General features: G+C 41.2%; 1 protein-coding gene across 2 annotated transcripts in view; it reads right to left on the reverse strand.

The window, feature by feature from the left end:
- Nucleotides 1-24,028, reverse strand: part of faf1 (Fas (TNFRSF6) associated factor 1) — an 83,609-nt gene that overhangs the window by 43,274 nt on the left and 16,307 nt on the right. For both annotated transcript variants that reach the window (XM_054752398.2, XM_015971343.3), the window contains exons 7-12: nucleotides 22,703-22,808; nucleotides 13,460-13,546; nucleotides 824-919; nucleotides 601-724; nucleotides 431-494; nucleotides 240-321 (exon numbers count right to left, since the gene is read on the reverse strand). In XM_054752398.2, the coding sequence (XP_054608373.2) occupies nucleotides 240-321; nucleotides 431-494; nucleotides 601-724; nucleotides 824-919; nucleotides 13,460-13,546; nucleotides 22,703-22,808 (559 nt within the window). The remainder of the gene's footprint in view (nucleotides 1-239; nucleotides 322-430; nucleotides 495-600; nucleotides 725-823; nucleotides 920-13,459; nucleotides 13,547-22,702; nucleotides 22,809-24,028) is intronic.

Below are 24,028 nucleotides of genomic sequence, written 5' to 3' on the forward strand. Positions count from 1 at the left end.
GGAAATTAATAATATCCTGTTCAGTTCGTGTTCCTTCTTCGTGTTTTCTTAAGCTAAAAAACTGCTCAGTGGTTAGGGATTAGACTTCATGATGCAGGAATGACTGTGATATCCTACAGGTCACAGTCAGAATCTTGCATTTCTCACAAGCTTAAAATAGAAAAGTAAAGCACATATATCCAACCTTACAGCCAGTAATGTATATCAATCCTTTAGAAATGCTGCAACTTTTTACTTACATCTCTAGCTTTGCCATAGAAGGCCTCTTGAGATGCTGCCTCCAAAGACCCGATAAAGAACATTGGGTGAGACTCTCCATACCTTAGACACACAAAAATGAAACCTTTTATTATTTAGGCAAACTGTTGAATACCAGCCTTAAATTATTTTACTTTTTTTTTATATTCAGCACAAGAAAACATTCCCCCACCTTGAGGAAAATTCAGCAGTAAAGTGAAGTAAGGCCTCCGCTTCATTTTCACTATTCTCTGGCACTGAAAAAGGCAGAAACTTTAATCTTGTGGTAAAATTTTGGACGTACGTTTGTAAAATTTTATGCTTTTTAAATTGCAATTTTTTAAGCAGGCTGTTAATACATACTCATAGGGGACTTCCGACAGCCTGATGAGCTCATTCCGAACATCTCTGAATCATCCACGCCAAATTCTGTGGCATCCTCATACTCGTCCCCCTCGCTGTCACTGATCATATGGACATCTGCACACTGTAAACATGTAGGATTTGTGTTGGTATACACATATTCCCCGCTGGTGAAATAATCCACAGCTCTGACGACTGAGTTTGTGTTTATACACCTATATACCTCTTCTGTGGGTTCCTGGGCATTGGCTGGCGAGGATCTTCGACAAACACTGAGATGGTGACATGGATAGCTGATCCCAGAGAGAGCTAGCGTCATCTAAAAATAGGAATCATGCAGAGAGAGAAGCATTAAGTCATTTCTACTGAGCAAAATTAATCAGGTAGTCCATATCAAAATTAAAAACAAGTTAAACAAAGTTTAACCAGATCAAATAAGACCACATGATTGATTTATGTTGTCTACATCTGGGTATCATGTCAAACATCCCTTTAATGCTGAATATTTGAAGCCCAGAATGAATGATTTTAGGACTTCAGAGAAAAGATTTGCACATCTCTCTAATGAGGAAGGAATATGATGAGGTTTCTGTTCACCTGCAACAGCCACCATCAGCATGGCGGTGTATACCTGCAGTAAAAAGGCTCCTGACTAATGAGCTGGCTGAACGCTGGCGTTCAGCAGGGACTCATTACAGCCAGCGTCTCCTGGTTCAGCATCAAGGGATTTCGACAATACAGAAGAGGTGGTAAAAAGATGTAGGAAGAGAGTCGAGAAACCTTTTTGTCATTTGAAACAATATGCGCACACACTCACACACACGCACGTACGCATGCACACACATGTAAATATGTATAAATATTAGGGTGTTGTTATAGAATTAATTCTTAAATTCAATAACACAGACAAATGTCACTCAAACACATGTTAATACATTTGTTTTTATTATTCTTTGAATGTCTAAAAATCTATAGTGGAAGTTTTCTGTAGAACATCCTGAACCTTATTTTTATTTGTCACTGAGATTGTTGCAACAACAAACATTTGTAGTTAGGTTAAGTGTACTCCTATAACTTATAAGAACATTAGAAACATGAAAAATATCATGTTACTGTACACTTATAATTTGCAATTAATTTACCATTAATCAAAATTTAGAAACTGTGCTGATTGACAGCCATAGCGTGTGTGTGTGTGTCTATCCTACTTAGGACCAGAAATGGCATATTCACTAATCCTCTGAAGACCGATGGTCCGTGTTAGGACCAGAACCCGGTCCTAATACGGTGGACTCCCCGTTTTAGGCTCATGGCTGACGTTTAAAAATAAGATGTGAATTTAGCTTTTGTTACAGTTCAGTTTAGGAATACACTGGTTATGGTTAGGGTTAGGCATGAATGTAGTTACTAAAATGAATGGAAGTCAACACTAAGTCCTAATGGATAGAAATACAAGATTGTGTGTGTAAATGTTTTGATCTCAACAATGACTTATCCAAGAAAGAACTGGTAATCTTCTATTTACATTTGCCTGAGTGTAGAGATACTTAAATAACGCAGCAATATATTCACAGACTGACTAATTGTTTAGATCCCATCAGAAAGCCCAGATGCAAAGACTTTTCTGGGAGAGTGCACTTCTAAACAACAGAGGAGAAGCTAAGTGTGATAAGAGGAAGAGAAGCTGCTTGTCCCCTGCAGAGGTCCTGTGATCTGCACTATTGTCAGGTGCCAAGACACACAAAGAGCAGCTGGACACGCTTGAATCAAGACACGATTACACGCAACGCCAACTGAGTCTGAAAAGGGCAAAAGAGACTGAACATAGTCGCTATAAAACCAAGTGATTCTCCAGGCTGGCCTGACTTTCTGCAACAGCAGAAAACAGTGCACGCAGCAGACCTTGAAGGCAACATGGCCTACGATGTTTGGCTTTCTGCCTTGCACTTTTTATTTTGTCAGTCACACAGCCTGAACCTCTGAGCATTGGACCAGTGTTTTCCAACCCTGGTCCTCAGTGTCACACCCCGTCCTGTCTCCCCATTCTGTTTAGTCCTGTGTAAGGTTGTCACGGTAACCGTTATAGCGGTAAACCCCGGTAAAAAAGTTGACAATAAAAATAACCGTCCAGTTTTTAAAAAACTAAATGATCTCGGTGGGTTTACCGTGGCCGCGGTTTAGGCGCGCTGACCCTTAACAGCCACCGTCGCTTCTGCTGAAGTTCCCGCGCACACGCACTTTTTAGTTTGCAACCAAAACTTTGAAGCTGAAATAATGGTCGAAGGAGGAGACGGCAGCGCCCAGGACATCCATCAGCCCTCAAAGAAGACTAAATTGGAAGTATGGGCATATTTTGGATTTCTGAAAAATGCTGAGGGACAGTTAATAGAAGACTGCTATCCCGTTTGCAGAACGTGCAGGAAACAAGTGTCTGCAAAAGGCAGCAACACTTCGAATCTAATGGCACTTCTGCGTGACCATCACCCACGTCTCTACAGCCAGTGCAAGGTAAGTTAACATTAGCATTTTAGCTTAAATGCATGACGTGAGGACTTTTGGTTGAGGGAGAATTCAACGAGTCACTACATACTGCAGCCGCAGCGTCCTCTGCCAGCATTTAAACCGTGTCACGGACACCCTGTTGCTGGATGAAGCATCTTATTTGTTTATGATGAAGAGAAATATACAATTAGTTCCTTGTCATTGATTTGTTTACTTATTCAATGCCATTTATACTTGAACATTTGGATTTGATTACATAGTGTAGTAGTTATTTTAGTAATTTGTTTAAAGTGGCTATTTATTTTAAATACATATTTTTTTAAGGTTGACTTGTACAGTGCTCAAGTCAAGTGTGGACTGGAGTTTTAGATTTTCATTTTAATAATGAAAAAAACAAGTGGTGTTTCTTTGATTTGTTTACATATTGTTTATGTTTCAAATGTTTGGATTTGTATCATTTAAACCTGCACTGACTACTGTAACATGTTCCAGAAAAAGAAGCTATTTGTTCCTTTACTTGTGAAAAGTTGCACTTTTGCTAAGGCTTTGTGTTATTTTAGGTTTAATAAACACTGTTAAACCTTTTCAAAACTATTTCATTTTGTGTAGAACAGGACTATCAATGCTTTCTGAACATATGCAACACCGTTTAAAAAATACCGCGATAATACTGAAAACCGTGGTAATTTTGGTCACAATAACCGTGAGGTGAAATTTTCATACCATGACAACCCTAGTCGTGTGTCCATGTTAATTGCTCCCACCTGCCTCTCGTCTCCCAATCACCCAAGGTCCCAGCTCCTCCTGTATTTAAACCCTGTTAGTCCATTTTGTCTGGTTGGCTCATTGTTTCATTGTCCTGCGTGTTCGTGATTAAAATCCCTGTTTTAATGTTCCTGTCTGCCTGCCTGCCTCCTTCTTCACCCGCGTGTGGATCCTCACCTCCGTTTCACTCACCAGCACGCCTGACACTCAGAGCACACTTTCCTGCATGTTTTTCATGTTGCCCTTTTAAACACCAGTGTTTCCCTGCTGCCACACACTGACCTAAATGAATGAGTGATTAACAGGCATCTGCAGCACTTGATGTCCTCCTGAGGAGGCAATGGAAATCAAGTGTGCTGCAGCAAAGACATGGAAAACATGCAGGTCAGTGTGCCCTGAGGACCAGGGTTGGGAAACATTGCATTAGACAATGCACCTACATGATTGACTAAATGATCAAGAGTGAAGCTGTCACATTATTCAACCTGAGATTATGCTGACTTCTATGCCTCTGAAATTGCCCCAACATTGGGCCATTGAGATAAAACAACTAGAAGCACACAGCAGATAAATCGCCAAATACTAGCCTGGCAAGCCATCCTATATATGTGAATCTATTGTCTGGCCACAACCCATTGACTGCTCTCAGTCATGGGATGGGATCAACGGTTGTCTTTCAAAAGGTCTTTTGCTATTGGACAACGTGATGTACTCACAGCTACATATGTCATTCAATGGGGAAGTCCACCATACACTGTCAAAGAAAATATGTAAATACATTCTTTTTCTAAATGAAGGACTTCAGTATCTCTGTCTGCTCTTGACTCAAAAAAGCCCATGTCTAAATATTACAAAGTTGATGCCAAAGCCGTGTCAAACGAGCCGTCCCCATCTTGAGCCTGATTTATACTGCTCCGTTATCGGCAGTGCAATGCCATTATGCATCAGCGCAAGGTCTTTCCGACTCTCGCAGAGACGGAGACATGCCCAGCTTTTAAGTATCCATCAAAAGTGATGGTAATCGCAAGCTTGTGATTGGTCAGGACGCCGCTTACTTTAACTTCCTCTACAGCACAGACATTCCCCCTCAAAAAATTAAAAAGAGTCGAAGATATCTAGCAGCAAACAGAGCAGATTGAAGAACGTCTCATGGAAAAAGTCTGGAAATATGAAAGTTTATTCAGTCATGACTGAAGGAGTGAAAAGATAAGCAGCAAGCATTTTATTTGTGAATGAAAAAGATAAGAAATGTGGGTTTAGAGGTGGTGACCTCATGAAAAGGTGGAGGGGAATGAGGGGCAAGTTTGTCTGTGTTAAAAAGTATCAGAAATACATAAACACAACATAAAGAAAATAGTAAATACGCAATCGTGGACCAGATACTTGAGTGTTATGGCGACAGGATGCCACAGAAAAGCACAACACCCTTTGTTGTCCTGGTGGGAGATTGCTTTGCAACACTCCCCAGGTGACGGAGATAAGTTCTCCGTCACTGCGTCTGCATGACTCCACACTTGAACTGATAGAGAAGTATATATCAGCCTTTAATTTCACTCAGTCGCAGTAACATTCCGCCCACCAACCCGATTACAGTGCTGTGATTGGCCCACCAAACAGATAGAGAGCTGTGATTGGACCGCTATGGACCCTGGTTGGACCTTGATTTCTTCGTATTTGTCCTTGGGGATTTTAACGGCTGTAGACTGAATAAGACTCTCCCTACTTACTATCAGAGGCGATAAAACAAATGATCTCTGCTATGGCAATGTGAAGGATGCATACAGAGCCTATAAGAAACCACCACTCAGCTCTGCAGACCATAATGTTGTCCACCTAGTCCCAGGATATCGCACCAAACTACAGACAGAGGGCATCGTGAACAAGCAGGTCCAAAAGTGGAACAGTGAGGTGCAGATGACTCTTCAGGGTTGTGTACTCAGTGGGAGGAGTTAACCAAGGGTAACACTTTAGAGGACACAGATGTTGTGTGGACACGTTGGTTCCTACTAAGACAATTAAAGTGTTCTCTAATAATAAGCCCTGGATCACTAAATTACTTAAAACAACTCTGAATGAAATGAAGATTGCATTCAACTCAGGGAAGAGACTTAAAGGTAAACTTATTCAAAACAGGGTGAAGAAGGAAGTCAAAACTGCCAAAAAGGCTTATAAAGACAGAATGGAGAAGCTTTTTAACAACGGCAGAGCCAGAGATGCTTGGCAGGGGGTTAAAACCCTGGCTGGGCTCCCCTCTAAACTGCCATCATTAGGGCTCCCTGCAGAGGTGTGCATTTGCATGGCAGAAGATCTAACCAACTTTTTCTGTAGGTTTGATCAATATGACTTTACCCAGAAGAGGGAGTAGCTTGCAGCAGAGCTTGCTCCTATGTCTTTGTAGAGAACCTACAGCAGCTGCTGCCTGAGGATGTGGAGTGCATGCTGAAGCAGATCAAACCCAACAAGGCTTCAGGACCAGACATGCTTTCTGGATGTCTACTGAGGGTCTGTGGCGGTCAGCTAGCTGGTGTATTCTGCTCACTTTTTAACTGCTCTACAGCAGAGCATTCCATCCCCTCCATCTGGAAGTTCTCCATCATCTGCCCTGTGGTAAAGAGAAGCAACCCGAGCAGCAATGGCGATTTTCAATCTGTGGCTCTGACTTCACTGGTCATGAAGAGCTTTGAGAGGCTTGTGATGGCCCAGCTGGTGGCTGACATTGGTGTACACTCAGACCCACTGCAGTTTTCGTACCAATCTCACACAGGGGTGGATGGCGCAGTGCTGACTCCTCTGGGTCCTCTCCTTCCCCACGGGACAAGACCAGACGGTCAGGGTGAAAGACCACCTCAGCACGGTCAGGACAATCTCTACTAGCTCGCCACAAGGTTCAGTCATCTCTCCACTTCTTTTCACCGCATACACTAATGAGTGCAGGAGCTCCACCCCGGGACTAACTTGTGTCAAATATTCAGACGACACAGTCACCATGGACACTACCAACACAGCTGGACTACTACAAACAGAACTGGACTTGTTTTCACTGTGTTGCACTGAAAACTGTCTGGACTTTGATGTGTCCAGGACCAAAGAAATGGTCATTCACTTCCATCACAGTCCATCATCTACCCCTGCACTTACTGTAAACAGTCAAACTATTGAAAAGGTTCACTAATAAAAAAATACCTCGCCTTCATAATTAATCATAAATTCACATTTCAACTTAACAATGAACACATCTTAGCAAAATGTCAACAGTGCCTACATTTCCTCCATAAGCTTTGCAAACTGCAGGTTCATCAATCCACTCTTGGCCATTTTTATAGATGTTTCATTGAATCCATCCTCACATACAACACCACTGCCTGGTTTGTTCACTCGCTCTTGTTAACCGTAACATGCTCAATAAAATAATCAAAATAAGCAGTAAAATCATAGCTCAGGAGCAGCAGCCACTCACCATCATCTATAACACCAGAGCCCTTAGGAAAGGCTTACAGATCTCCACACATTCCTCACATGCTCTTCACTCCTACTACACTAGGTTGCCATCAGGTTGTCGGTGCAGGGCCCTCTCACTGAAAACAAAATAGGTTTCCTCTAGCTTCCTCCCCTCCTTGATTCACCTGTTAAATGCTAAGCCACAAGTGACTGTGGATTTGACTAAATTTTAAGTATTTCGGTATTCCTTTTAATCAGTTGTATGTATCTGGGTGTATTCCTTTTAATCGTTTGTGTAACGTATTTTAATTGTATGTGTGTGTGTGTTTTCATATTGATTTTATGGGCTGCGCTGACATTTTATCTGCAAACGAAGTTCCTAACGGAAAAATACATTTAAATTTTATTTGATTGATAAGTATGCCGGTCAACGGGGCAGTCCACCATAAATTGTTGTAGAAGATGCACCATCCCACCCACCAAACAGAGCATAATTGTTGTTGATACAGCACGATTGGACCAGAAGCAGACGGTCTGGTGCTGCGGTGGTTCGAATGGAGCGGGGCTACAGTGACATACAGAGCTAAATTATTTTGCTTTGGCAACATACATGGCTAGTCAAATACAGCTCCTCTATGTGAATGTCTGCATTAACTATTCATTCAGTGTTTGTTTTACACTCTAAAATCATGTCAAATATAAAAAACAATCATATAGCTATGGTATCTGTCAATTATCAAAAAACATTCATATATATGAACATTTTGTAAGTTTGAGTTGTTTACACATTGATTTTTCTGCTAAAAGACAACATTTACTCAGTCACAATGATCCTTGAGAGGTGAGCAACCATTTATTGAAGTAGACAAGGAATATACTGACACTGGTTCTAATATTGACTGCCGTCTTTCAAATTCCCTTGTGTCCATTAAAGAAGGAGAGCATTTATGGGAAAGTCAGTGTTTCCCACAGCAGTCTCAGAAAGAATAATATCTTGATGAGTATTCCTCATCTGTGTTGTCTTTAACACATTGGTTAGACTGCCTCACAGGATTGAAACAACACTTGTCTAAGAATGACATCAGCACCAGGGACACACCAGCACTGGACACATCAGGGTTTGCTTTGGTTTTTTTGCTTTTTTTTTTAAAGGCTTTACAATGTTCACCTTAACACAAAAACCATAAAGGTATATCCTCAAGAACAAGTGAAGGTGGCGGAAAAAAATGTTCGTGAAACTCGACTCAGAACAGCTTATGCCATTAATCAAAAGCAGAGCATTACAAATGAATAAATCAATAAATATTTTTACTGTGGAAATAAAACATTAAGCAAAGGGCTGAGATTTAAAACGTTTGGACAAAGCTCGCTTATTTCGTTAAGACAAAGCATCTGCATATGTTGCATCAGGTCGGAGTGAGGAAAAGAAAAGCCATGGTCAATGAAGATGGAATTAGCACAGATGGTCGTAGGTACAAAGCCAAAGAACACCATAGAGGGTCTGAGTCTTAGGGATGTGAACAAGTAGCTCCAAGTCTTTTCCTTCTTAGCGAAGCAATCAAACAGGAGAAGAGTCCTGAGAGCATCCCTGTAAAGCCTTTACACCCCACTATTCACAATGAGAGGCTCTTGTCTAAGGACCTAATAAGTGTATAAATAAAGTTGATCACTTTCCCTCTCAAAGACAGCCTGAAGGGTTTGGGCTGACACTGATGCAAGGAGGCACGCTGAAAAGAGAGGAAAAAATGAGTCGAGTCCCTTTCAGTCCTTTCTCTCTCTTTGACCTGATGGCTTCTACCAGTGTTGAAGTACACAAGTGCAGTTTGGCAGCTCAGCAGTGAAATGTGGAAACAAGCTTGAAGCACCGCAGGGCATGGGTGTGTGGGGAATGGTGGATGAGCCCCCCCCCCCCCCAAAATGACCTTCTCCAACATCTCCACACAAAAGAAACTGGCTCCTCTTTTTTGGATTCTTTTAATGAACACTTGCATTGAGCATTCATGGGCTGATACAGGGAAAGATTTTTCTCTTTCCCTTCCCCACACCCTCCCGTCCCTCTTACTTCATCAACCACTTCTCTACTCCTCCTTTTGTCCCTCCATTCTCTCTGTTTCATTTTGTCTTTTCTAGTGTAGGCAGTGTTTGGATTAGGTGTCTGGCTGTGAGTGTGAGATAATTACCAATGACAGCTGCACTGGAGGCAACCGCAACCACAGTAAACCACCTTGCTTCACCAGGTCAGTTAGAGCAAGGAAAGATCAGCAAAAGGCGAGGATGAAAGGGGAAGAGGACAAATTCAAAAAGCGAAAAATAATGTAGGTGAGAGTAGAAGGGATGTTTTAAATATTGTCAAGATAATTAGAAGATGTAACGCCACCCTGATAGCATCATAAGGTTTTTTTTTTGTTTCAAAATCATTGGCGTTTAGCAGACTGACGTGTGCTCCTTGTGGCAAAAAGGAGAGTGAACTGAAAACTGACATAGATCATTGATAATCCAGATGATATTGTGAGCAGAAAATTGTGTTTGATGCCATCAGGTAGGTCTCATCTCACCCCACCAAGCAAGAAAAACAGATATTCAAACGCCTCGATTCCTTTAGCCATCAGAATCCTAAAGGCAGCTGGCGGACGTCAACCCTGTCATTGACTGAATGCAATGGGCTCTGTGTTCTTTTTCTTCTCTCTCCCTTTTAATTTTTTAACACCTGTGAGGCTGAAATCAAAATTGCCCAACTGGAATAAATTAAGTTGTTTACATTAATTGATGCAAAGATACAAACACTTGCGTCTATAAATCAGGATGGAGTTCTTATTGTCACCTGAAAGAGGCCATTTGTGCAAAGGAAGAGGGAATGTGTCTGAGCTTAGCACTGAGCCCTGTTGCTACGGAAACAACTAGGCCCTTTTCAATAAAACCCTTGGTTTCAGAGACCCATTTCAGGTAGAGGAGGATTCCTTTAGTGCCAGCTGGGAAATGGAGGGAGGTGCTGCCCTACAAGGCAAGGCACCTCAGAGGCTCCTCGGCATTAATACATTAGCAAACACCATGAAACACTGCATAAATGTCAGCAATTACAGGCCAGGAGGAAGGGGGTGGCGTGGTGGAAGGGTGAGCGGATGAGGGGATGCAATAAGGATGTCCCACTGGACGTCATTCACTACAACAGGTGTGGGGGAAGCACCGCCAATCAAAGCGGCTCCAATGAGATGAAGACTGTCGGAAACTGGCCGAGACGAATTGCTTGGGCAAAAGAAGGAGGACTTAGAGGAGACAAGAGAAAAGACTTGATGAGTTTTTATTTCCAACTGCGAAGGATGTTACTGTCCCGTTGGCCTCTCTAATCAGCTGTTGCACAGACCTCTGTCATCATCCTCGGCGCTGTTCGGCACAGCTTTGCCAAAGCCACGAGAATCAAGGGGAATTTGAAGGCAGAGCTACATCATGGTATTTGCAAATAATGCCAGAGTATTTGCTTTAATCTACTTGGAGTAAAATGAATTCCATCAAGTTTTAACTATTGCAAAGTCCAAAATACTTTCCTCTGACTGGGAACTTTTTCCAGTGCGATCAAGACTGTGGTGATGCAGTAAACCCAAAGAAAATGAAAACAAATGCTAAAACAAACATGCACACAAGGACAGTATGCGTCTTCTCGTGAGCCTCAATTTGGCTACACTAGAATATATTAAAAACTTTCATCTAGTGAGTTTAGAGAAGAGGAGACGAATGGCAACTAAAGCTCGGAGGAGAAACGATGCTTGTTGACAAGTGATAACTGCGCTCAGTCAAATGTGACTTAGGTTAAAGCTACATACATGCCCTGGGTATTTCAGGCTTTTAGCACATTCAGCAAGCAAGCTAAGCAAAAGAAACACTGGAGACGAGTTACATGATAACAAAACATAGTGAATCATGCGGTCTAGTGCAACGTTAAGGTGTATTTAGGTTAACAACTGCTCAGGTCAGCGTTGTCTAAATGAGCATCACCTTTACATCGCTACTGCTTTGTGCAAGTTCGAATCAATTCCCTCACTCTATACCAATGAACTCCACAAACCAATCTTGTGTTGACTGCCAACTGGGCATTATGCATCCTGATCCAATTTCAATCCCCCATCAGGCCTAGCATGCTTCAGAGAACAATAAACAATGAAACACATTTAGTGGACAGTGTCGGGAGGGGTGACGCAACACGTAACTACCAGTTCTCCTGAAAGCTGAGAATTTCTAACCAACTAGTTTCTTTCTACTTGGACAATATATGACTTAACTGATCTGTAATTAGAACAACTTTAATGTTTTTTCTCAGAAAAACAATTAAACAGGAATTGGTGTAAAAGGAAACCGACACTTTGAGAAAGTAGAACGGTTAGTTCAAGTGTGATTTAAAGAAATTGTCATTAACTGCAAAAGGCAGAAAGCAGAGCATCACGATGCTGTGCACAATGAATACTTTCAGTATCAGTGCCAGACACAGCAGTTTTAGTGCAAAACAACTTTTATATCTAATCTCCATAAAATGTTTTATATACTGACTTTGACATTTTTTCAAATATTATTATTTTTCCTTGTAACAATGAAGTAAAGTAAAAAAATAATAATTTTATCGGGTTAAATAATGTCAGTTAACTTAAACAAATATCTAAAACAAACAAGGAAACAGGACTAACAATCCAACCAATAATTCTATTTCAAAATATCAGCTGTCAAAGTTTTAAAAGTGTTGTGTAACAAACAGCTCAGTTAGAGTAATGAAGTATCGAGGTTCAATACACAGAGCACACAATGAGGAAGACACAATATACAAATGCAATTATGCACAAACACTAACATGCATGTGCAGGTAACCACAGTGATACCACATACTTGAAGATAAAGCAGAACTATCGATTCTGTAAGCGGGATGGTGCATAGAGCTAAAAGTAATCCTGGGCCTGTAGCTGCAGCGTTTATTGGCCCAAACCCCAAGAGATGAGACTGGGCTAATGAGCTAGACACTAGCATTGGCTCCACACACCCGCCTGCTAGGCCATCCAAGCCCCGGGCTTTCTCTGTTAATACCTTCAGACGTTTCAATAAGAGGGCTATGGCTAGTGCAGAGGCCATTATTACACTTCTGTCTTTCACTTCTCAATGCTTTTTAATATCTTCTCAAACCTGAAAAAAGCACACACTGCAGATGTGTGTTAGCTGAGGACTGAGCCTTTGTTGACACAGCGAGCTCAAATTTATTCATGGTATTTGGTCAATATATCTACAGATAGGAGCTCAGGTCTGCAAAAACAGGTACATTTGAAAAATGGGCACACAATCTCCCTAAATGCTTTAATATCAAAGTGAGAATGTTTGAAGGTGATAAAAGTTGGCCATCTTTGTGCAAAGAAAGTTTGTATTGATTACACCAGATGACTCTGAAAATGGACATGTCAAAAATATTTCAAAAATAAAGATTTTAACCTTGAACAAATAAAAAAATACATTCCGATTAATGATGATTGGCCACTATTATTACGGTCAGTCCTGGCAAAGGACACATGTGCGACAGTGTATGGACTAAAAATGGAACAAAGTCAACAACAAAACCCAAATGAAACACCGTCACACAGATCTAAAAGAAAAACATTAGCGAGAGGTTAACACAAGAATGTGTGCCCAGCAGCTTCTCAATATGGCATGATAAACCATCCCAAACAATCAGCATGGGAACACATATGCTGTCAAAGAGGGGGTGAGACAAAAGAGGTCAGAGGTTCCTCAAGGTTCTGTATGAGGGCGGCTTCTGATCGGTTTGACTGAATGGCTGGGAAGAGCAACCGTGGGACGGAGAGGTCAGCGGGACTCAATGATGTGAGCTTTAATGTCCACAGATAGAGGACACAGGACGGGATAGTCTTTGACATCTTAATTAGCTTGAACATCTTACTCCAGAGCTTCTGACAGAGGGTTTCCACAGGGATTTGAAGGGTGTGGAACAGTTTCCACCACAGTGTTCAAATTATGTGTTCATCCAAAGGTAATGCATTTTAACGTGAGCAGAATTTTTAAGTTTATGGTGATGGAGACAAAAAGGGATTAAGATGTAGTTTGTGTTGGTAATATTAAATCTGAGCCTATTTTTTTTTTTTTTTTACATTTGTATGTGTTCTCTTACAGAATCATCAGATGCTGATGCAGGCCATCCCTCCCACTGCTGATGCCGGACTGGGATGTTCGTCAAGTCTGAAATGTTCCTCTTCACCTAAGGAAAAGTAGAGATAGTTAGTTATATATTATATATAAATGACAAACAAAACTCCCAACATAACTCAGACAGCGGAGGATGCTCAAAAAGCTTTTACTCTTAAGATTTCAGTTTGGTTTTTTTTTTCTTAGTCTGAAAAACTAATTGTTGCCTCATTATTAGTAGATAATGTTCCTTTAAATTGTCTCAGAGAAGGGAATAAACTAATTATATTGCAAATGGTAAGAGCCGTCTTTTATTTAGAAATGTTAGAGAAAATTAGCAAGAGATTGACAGAAGACATGAGTGAAAAAGAAAGACAAGGTAAAAAAAGAGGAAAAAAAAGACAGCCAGTTTTATCGGCATTCCTCGGATGCCACAGCTAATTCCCAGCAACAACAACTCCACACTTTGAAATGAACAGTATTTCTCTTCTCCCATTCAAGCGCAGACGCTGTATCTGCATCACTTAATAACATTCCTCGGTTTTAAACAGTTAGCGCCTGTCCCATCGAGCGCCGCGTTACACCCTCCAGTGGGTTGTTGGTTTAAAGCCCTAACGGCAGCCTAATGTGCGCTGGTCAAAGCTGATCAAAGCCTCGTCAGTGTCTGAGCACCGACGATGGTGGATTTTACTGCATTTGTTCGGCACAATTCTGCTGTTCGAGCCCGCGGGGCAGGACGCTGATGCTGAAAAAACCACCTATTGTGGAGCAAAGATCCCTTTGTACACGGGACAAATCCCGTCTTTTTAAAATGCACCGAGGAGAGATGGATCCTTAGACAAAATCATAACTGCTGCTCACAGAGCTGGAAAGTTAAAGAAAGCTTCAAGCTGTAACATCAAAGGCATAAAGCATTTGCAAAGCACTAAACTGTAATAATTTAGGGTAAAAAAAAAATGGAGTTGTTCTCCTTTTAATGCCCTTCGCTTAGATATATACTGTATGTACTTGTCGCGGTCTGTCAGCACAGACATAATTACACCTGAATTTATCTTTTTTTATCAAGAAAAGTAAATATTTCACCTAAACCATCAACCTCTCATAGAAATAATATTATATTTGTGCTGGGCCTCGCAGAGCAAAGCAATTTACAGTACAAACAATCAGAAAAAAGCCGAAAGGAACAATGATAAATGAGCGGCTCGGTCTTTGCTTCTTTCTTGTAAATCCCACATCACACAACTCGGTGTCTTTCCTTATGAAGAGAAGCTATGGCCGAGCTAGCAGGCTGGGGTCAAAGCGGGTGGCCAGTGTTATTACAGAGTGTAATATCTGTGTTTGACCAGCCAGACTACAGGGATTTGACTGACCGGCTGGCTGGCCGATGAATAAAGGGGGAAATGGGAGGAAAGGAGAGGCATAAACACTAGTAATGAAGAGGCTGCAGTCAGAGGTTAAAGCAGCAGCAGAGAAACAACAAACCACAGAGAGAGTGAAGGTGAGAGGTGCTGAGCGAAGTGGAGCGGAGACAGACAGTCAAAGACATCTGGTGGAGGACAATCTGATCCCACCGCAGAAAGAAAAAACAGCTAAACAGCCAGCGTGCCCACCTGAAGCTGCACAGCTAGAATATGCACAAAGTCATCCCGTTTCCTCCTGACACGTAGGAAATATGGAGCAATTATGGGAATTTGGTTAAAACCATATGGCAGCAAAACGCTAAAATTGGGTATTTGTGGTTTAAAAATGAAAGAAAAAAAATCAACCCAACTGCAGGTTGACAGTTTTGGTAACTTGATGATTTTTTGTGATAACCCTCATACTGTCTAATGCTGCCCCCTGTCTACCACAACGGCCACATCATGGGAAGCTGCAACACATTCAACTATATTTAATCTCTCCCCAACCATAAATGTCAGATTTTTACGTCAAAATTTCTGGTTTCTATTACAAACTAAAACCTGTTTTAGCCACAAAAGGGAAAAATGTGGAAAATCTTTACATGCCACTGAGAATCAGGAGCTGGAGAATCACTAAACATATCCATCAGGTAGCCTTGGGCATACAGAAGCTGATACATAAAGAAAAATAAACAAACTTCTATAAAACGCTAATAAATCAGCAGCTTGTTTGTGTAAAAGTCGAGGAATTTAATTTGAAATGGGCGCATGAGTCAGTTATCTACAGCGTTGTGGGGACTAGCCGTGGTGCCGAGCTGCTGGCCAATAGTCTCACGGCAAAATTAATGATCCAATCATTGTAAATGCCAATTGCCTATAATCCCTGACTGGAAGCAAATCAAAGAGAAGGAAAGGTTTCCATTAAACAGTCTCAAGCTTTCTCTCTCTTGTTCGTTCTCTTCATCTCTTCTAAGCACCAGATGCCTTTTTAATTTTGTTTTCCATCCAGCTTTCCTTTTCTCAGCTCTGTAGCCCCAGTCTACATTTGGTTCCTATGTCCCCCCCCCAGCTGCAGAGCAGGGGATGAGGCCCGGGCCAGGCTGGTGGTGGGGGGGTGCACCAGAGAAATCCCCACGACGACTGGTCTGGTCACGGACGGCCCAGGGCCAAGCAGCCATCCCTATTCTAACCGGTACTTCCCTGGCAAACATTTGCTTTCCAGCTTAGCTCAGACGCTAGCCAGCAACTTACCCCCAAACTCTTGTCTGGTTACGCCAATCAGAGTCTACGTGGAGAGGAGAAGAAAGAAGGTGGATGAGGAGCGCTGGGATAGAGAGAGATGGAGAAAGGAGGAATAGAAAGAGATGGGTATGGGCAGTTCCCTGAGAGCCACAAGGCAAAGCTGGGCAAAAAAACAAACAAAACACAGCTATCCCAATTGATATGCAAAAGCAAGATGCATCGCTCAGTAGCTAAGAGAAGAGGAAGAATGTCGAGAGAAAGCTGTCTGTGGACACAGTTTGAGCAGAGAGGCTAAACGTAGAGTTGCTTCTTTGTTTCCTTAAACATCTTTTGTACGTTCTTGCTGTGTTTGTTTTCAAATTCCATTTTTGGTTCTTTTTTAAACACAGATAAGGTTTTCCTTTACCTTGCTGACGTTTCGTTTGCGGCTGCAAACATCTTCAGAGCTGACGCTCTTATCTGTGTTTAAAAAAGAACCAAAAATTGAATTTCTTTGTTTCCTTCTACTTTTAGAACAGACAATAACTTTTTTACCAGCAATTTTCAGTCTGAATTTTCTCAATGCAGTCCCTCATCATCACTATAGACAAGTATACACCCTCCTCTACTCTTTGACACCCTTTATCGATCTTGTAGCGGGCAACTGCACTTTTGCATCTCTACATTTGATATTTGCCGGTTCTAGGTCTCATTTTCACAGCAGGGAGCCTTCAGGTGCCTAAAGAGGAACATGTGTAAGGAAAAGGTGGTGACATGGAGGCCTGTTTAAGCCCACATTGTCCCCCTCTGTTCCCTATTGCTTTGTACAGCACCCCCACCAAGCTAACAGGCCTTTGCCTCTTTTCTGTGGCCCCCCTCCCACACCGCAGGGGCCACTCCCCAGTGTTTGTAATCCCAGCAGAAACACTTAAGGTTCACAGTGGGTGCTCATCAAAACCATCTGCCTGAGAAGAGAGTGAGAGAAAAAAAAAAGAGATGATGAAGGGAAGAGAAAATGGAGCGCTACAGAAAAGGGATGGATGTCCACGGAGGGCTGGCCGCCTCCAGTTCAGATGCTACTCCTACTAATCTGATCAATTAGCACCATTACAAACTCTAGTTAGCAGCCTGGTCGTTATTAGAGTAATCTTCACGCACAGAGGAATCAGGAAGTAACAACAGTGTTTGCAAAAACTGGGAAAGAATCTGTTTCCTGGGAGCAAATGGTCTGGATAAAGCACAACTAAATATTCAATTAGAAGCAGACCGATGTATAACATTTTTTCTATATCGGCCAAAATTATTTTTAAAAGCTGATTAAAAAATATATTTAAAAAAATCAGGCACCTGTGTGGCCAACTGTCACCACTACTAGACAGAAGGCCCTAAAGGACCCCAACACACCATTTTTTTTAATTGTTTTGAGTTTGTTTCACATTTGAAAGTCAATAAATATTAAGAGATTTATTGACTTATTTTATTTATATTGCACACAGTGAGTGTTCAGTTGTCTTTCACAATCATGTGGTGCTAACACGTACATATCTGCCTTGATAATCCGCCATCGGCCACAAAAATTCTTTAAAAATCGGTATCGGCATCGGTCTAAATAAACCCATATCGGTTGGCGTCTATATTAACAGTTTTTTTAAACGGACAGCTGAGGAACGAACTAGAGATAAAGCGGTACGGGTTTTTCTATCACCCTGACACACACAGCTGATAGCAAATACATGATGCCAATTTTTAGATGATTTTCATGGCGGACATCTAGACTATTTCCCCCTCATTTGCATGTTCAAACGTCACTAATAATAGACTTTACCCAAATATTGAACCCTAACTGTAGACAATACACTCAAACATTTAACAAAAGTCAGACAAATCAATAAACGGCCCCTTTATTAAATATAAGAAATGCGAGTTGACAAAAATATTTTACAGCAGTAACTCCCAACCTTTTTCATGAGGAACCCCATTCCTGTGTCCAAGACAAGCCAGGGCCCTACCGACATGCACACAAATAAAAGTGACTAATTAAAAACTTTTAACTGTCAGCTGTGCAGTTGATAGTGGTTTTCATGACTGGGCTACAAGATTTATAAAGGTAGCCACACCCTTGTAGAAAGTGAGCAAAAAGATGTGACCAAATTGTTTGGCTTGGAGAAAGACTACACTATTTTGAGGTCTACAAAAGTTATAGGTCAACGCTGCTTTAAGCTGAAAGTTAAATGCTTCATCCCCACCTAAGTTCACAACATTTAGTATATTTTCGGTGATATTTTCACGTAATGCTTACTTGGTTTGTTTTTTGTTCAGTTATCAAATGGAGTGGGCAGCAGCTTGGCTACCATATGCAGAGCCAGTATCATTAGCCGTTTTTACAAAGCAATGGCGTTAATTTGCCGCAACTCCATGGCGGCATCAGGGAGCCATAGGTCATTTATAAGTGGTCAGAAGAATGGCACATTACCAGTGGCAGTAATGTGGCGCAATCATGTTCTTTTTATAAAAGACAAGGCAATGGTAGCATTAAGAGGATATGGGGCGGTCCCTGTGCTGCCACGGACTTCTGTTTATCTTAGACATAACTTGATTTTTATTGTGATTGAAGCCACGATCGTTACTTTTTTTTAACAAGCCGCTCCTAAAGGGGCCTGTCTTCAAGGCCCTGTGTGTCGGCCCTGTTCGGCTCCAGGCAGACCGCCTCGGGAAGAGGGCTGAAAAAACATCTACAACTCTCAACCCGGTCCAGGTGGAGTGGAGCTGATGCTAGTGTGTAAGGGCCATAAAAGCTGCAGCAGCAGAAGTTCAGTCTTCAGGTGGGACACCACAGTAGGACAGCTTTTAGGTCATAATATAGATTAGCAACAAATTTTACTCATCAAGTGCTTTTCTGAACACTAAAAAGATGCTGTACTAATCCAGATAAAACAAGCAGATTATGCAACAATGAAAAGTAGACTTTAAAATTGATTTGAAATGAGTCTTGAGAAGAGTTGTGAAGGTGGAGAGGACAGAGCAGCTGTGGAGTGAGTGAGTTCCAGAGGGTGAGGGCAGCAATATTAGTATTAGTGGATTTGTGATGTGATGAACGCACTCCAGTTTGTCATCTCAGCTGATTTGGTTCAAAAAGCAAAACTTACTGCCAGTGTTCACTTTCATTTTCAATAAAGTTGCCAGCCGGAGCTCGGCATCAACTCCCTATGTCATCGTGACACCTCCCTCTGTTGAACAAAGGCACAATCGCCATTTATAAGGTGGACAATTACCGCAATATTACTACCAAGCAAGGTGGAACAAACGCCTCAAAATTCATGCAACACCATGGCATGTTTATAAGACACACCGTTGTGGTAATATTACGCCGACTTGCCGGCATGGTGTGTCTTGTTAAAAGGGCTTCTAATTAGCACCCTTGGGCAGCAGGGCAAGGTGTGCTTATGTCTTGTAATTCATACACATTTCTTATTAATTGTATTTCGGTGATTTTGTGTTGTAATTTGTAAATGTGTTTTTGGAATGTTGTCCTTTTCAGATTTCGCTGTGCAAATTAGAGATGTAAAGTGCGGACTGAATAACAAGGACGAAAGGAAAGACATACAGGTCTATGCACCAGTCAAGGCTCTCCGTCATTTCTTCATGGTGCCAGGGGCAGCTACAACTTTATACAGACATAATGAGTTATGCCTCTTACACAGAGTTTCGATTGCACTATTGGCTATTTTGTCTGGACTTTATACATCCAATGGGTGGTAACAGAGCCCAGGTTGAGAACCACTGCTTTAGAGCCTTTATTAAGCAAGTGTTTTTCAGGAATGTAAATACATATTTAAATCAAAATTGGCAGCAGCACCAGGCTGCCCAAGGAAGTGCCTGTTTTTAAGGCAGCTGTTCTAAAAAGCTATGTTGGCCAGTGCCAATATAGAAAAGATTGGTAAATACTGGACCGGTATGTCGCTCTTTCCCAAGAATGTACACATCTAAAGACAGAAAAATGTGTTTTCACCCTGATGAGTTTAGGGAAAATTTGTTTCAGGGAGAAACGTTCATGGTGACATCAACTTAACAGCTAATTATAGGAGGACCAGGTAAAAAATTCATTTTTGACATCTATAAAAAAGGATAAAACTTTAAAAATGTAATTAATTTGAAGCAGATTAGAAAAATTTTACACAACTAAAATGTGAAGATTACTTACACTACGTAATGTCCAGCAATGGTCAGTTTTTAGGTACAGTTTGACCCTTCAACATCTGGTCAAAATGGAGACATGAGACTGCATGTGTTCCCTTTAAATTGGCCTGCCTTCATCCCATCAGCTGGAGCTCAGAGCCTCTCTGCAGCTCTGAACACATGATAATGTATTGTCAACAATGACGTTCTCTCCTCAAGGTCCAAGCTTCCCTTACCATCCTACATGATTCTTCATGCCTCTGAATAAGGAACACTTGCAGCTCGAATTAGTTGCTAAATCAAAGAATGATTTCTTAAAATAAATATGAACTTTTAAAAATTAAAAGTTAGATAATCATTAAATAAACGTTTGTTTATTGCTACTTATAATAATTATAATATAATGAAATGCTTTCATTAATCTCTGCTTGAGTGATTGAAGTTTGAAATGAATGTTATGTTATGATTACATTGATTGAAATATGTTTCAGCATGTTGATATGACAAGGTCATCACCATTTGCACTCACACAAGGACAAAGTAAAATTAAGTCAAACGCGTGACACATAGCTAGCCCTTTACCCCAGATCAGAGCATCGGTATCAAAGAAGGCATGTTTCTGAGTTTTCTTGGTAACATTCCTCGACATGCCAACCTCTGGTTGGCTACACAAATCATAACATGAGAACATTAAAACTGGATCACGCTGGTGATTCATCAGTTCTAGAGAAAGCTTCAGACCGGCCATCTGAAGCAAAACCCTCTTTAACCCATCAAAGCTTTTGACACGCTGTCAAAATCTTTTTGCACCTGTGAAGCGGATACAGCAAACGGTTCCTGCGGAACAATCTGATATTGTTTAGACTCCTTCAGAGTCCCAGACGCGTGGTTCCATCCATCTATCGTGACCCGAGACATCTCTGGACTGGACAGTCGGTACTACAGTTTCTACAACCCTCGGTGCCAGAGGTCATCTGACCTCTCTGACCTTCGGATCCACTAAGAGGGTCTCCGAGAACGGGTGAAGTAGACACACAGATAGCGTCTGATGCCTTTTGATAATAATCAACTTCATAGCTTAACACAAACCAAATTCTTTTACATCCAGGACTCAGCTCTCCTAGATACAGAGGTTCTGATAACATCACATTCACACATAGGCACCATACACTACACCTGCTCCATCTAGATCCATCCACTCACAGTAAATGTTAGTTCACCTGTCATGTTTTAATTGTTTTAAAAATAAATTCTTACTTTTATAAACTGGACTCTTTTCTGAATCAAAACGAAGTGTTTACAATCCCTGAATAAACAAAGAATCCTAGAATCTTCTGATTAAACACAGTAAAGACCAAGCAGGTTGATGTTCTATATTTATATAGAGTATCACAGCTTATTGGTCATAAGTAGAGGTAATATATATTGAGCTCTTAAAGCACTCAATTTACCAAACCCTACAACTTTAATACTGAAACACAATCCAGAATCAATTTCAACACCTTGCAGGTGTGTCCAATCATGTTATAAAATTAGCAAGAATATACCAATTAATGCCCTGTAAAAAAATTTTTAAGTGGGCAGAGATTTGCTCCGCTCACTAGCTTTCAGCTTTACTTCAAACTGATAAATTCCAGTCTACAGCAGATAAGAATTCATTACAAAACAGTAAAAAAATAAATAAATAAAACAGAAAAGTAATTTTAATATATCAGCGAAGGTTAATAATGAAATTTCACAAACTTAGTGAAATATGCGTGACACCCTCTGTAGGTGGGGTTAGGCCGGGGCAGCAAAGGGCAGTAATGTGTGTGTATGAGCAAACAAATATTGGTTTCAATTCACAAACGCTAAATTGCACACAAACACAATAACAGATCATCTGCATAGGCAAGCAGTTGCACACTCATATTTCCGTGCTGCTTGACCTTTAATCCATCCTCGGGATAACCAGTGAGATGTTCTACCTCCACACGAGGTCCAGGATCAGAACGGATTAATATTTCATAGATAGCCAAATCTACTGTTTAGTTTTAGATGGAGGAAATGAATAATTTTCTAGTGCTCCTGCATGCCTTGATCAAACAGTGTTCAGTCATTTAAAGTGCCTCTCTCCCAGCAGTCTGCAGAGATGGAGGGGGAGAGATGGGAAGTGAGGGGAGGGGAGTGGGAGGAAGAGAGGGGGTTGTACAAGACCGCAGCTGTGAGAGTAATTATGTGCTCTGAAATGTGATCATTTGTGATGAATAATGAATCGATGGCGGAGATAGACTAGCAATGTTTGGCAAATAAATGGAAAGCTGTGTTATAAGGAAATGAGAATCAGGTACAATAATATTTCTTGAGTGAGAGCATGTGGGTGCGTTACAGAGAATGCCGTTGTGTTTCTGTGCAGAACACCACTGTGTATGGATGCTGTTCTGGTGTCTCACCTCCTGGATGGTTCTGGAGCCAGGAAAGTTGAGGTTGTAGTCCCTCTGGGCCTCGCGGTGGCTGACGATCAGCAGGAAGTTCTGGTTTAGTGACTCTTGGAGAGCACTAAATAAAGAGGTAAAGAGATTGGGTGATGAACAACACAGATTAATGATGCAAGAAACTAAGTAGGACAAACATGATCTCCTAGTCAAAGATGAGGCAAGCTGAAACTTGTCTGGTGGCCTGCTGGCCCTCGGCGAAGTGGGTGCCTCCTCCAGGGGCCAGTCGTCCACTTTACAAATTGTGTCTTAACAAGCCTACTCAGAGAAACAGGCTGTCACAACTATGACCACCTGCACCGTAACAGCATGGAGCCCATCAGTCTGCATTAGCAAACCCTTTAAACAGTAAACCAGCCAGAGCCTACATAGACCTATACGTGTCTTAGAAATGGATTAAACTGTGACATTAAATACAGATGAGGAGATCGACCACCTTTAACTGATCTCAGATAAACACCAACAGCCTTACTTTTTCTGTGGCAGGTGAATGTATTTATCTGTTTATTTTAGGAGCACAGCTCTGTCCTGTTTGTAGAGTGAGTTTGTTTCAGTCAACACTCATTTCACCAACAAATACTTTTACTATTAAATAAATCATACATGATGAAATATGTATCTACATGAATAAATACTAGACTATGACGTGATCTGACAATGAAATAACAGAATGTTATGTAAAACTCTAAGCTCTACATTATAAATATAAATATATTAAAATGTGCATATTAATATAAACTATTAAAAAAGAATAATGCAAATTATTATTGAGACGTTTTTATTGAATTTTTTCAGTTTTCACGGTAAAAAAATGGTAAATGGCCGGTTTTAGTATGGTGCCTCTTCTATGACCGACCGAGGCTCTTCACAACACAGTCAGTCATTCAACCATTCATATGGGGGTGAGGATGAGCTACGATGTAGCCACAGTTGCTCTGGAGCGCACTGACGAAGGCGAAGTCTGCCAAACAATGGCGCCACCGGTCCCTCCGACCACATACCAGCACCGGTTAAGTGTCTTGCCCAAGGACATAACAGCAGCATTCTCTAGTCGGAGGCGGAATCGAACCAGCAACCTTCCAATTACTGGATAACCCACTTTACTTCCTGAGCTACTGCTGTCCTTTTAAATCACACAATGACCTTTTCACAAAGCCAAGTTTGGTTGATTTATGCCAAATTTACTTTTCAGCTAAATGTGTGCCAATCAAGACAGTGGATGTGACCTGAAAAACCACTGGCTAATCTTCAAACGTCATTCAGTTTTCCTGAATTTTGGCTCGC

Source organism: Nothobranchius furzeri, chromosome 8, assembly GCF_043380555.1.
Source record: "Nothobranchius furzeri strain GRZ-AD chromosome 8, NfurGRZ-RIMD1, whole genome shotgun sequence".
NCBI classification, from domain to species: Eukaryota; Metazoa; Chordata; class Actinopteri; order Cyprinodontiformes; family Nothobranchiidae; genus Nothobranchius; species Nothobranchius furzeri.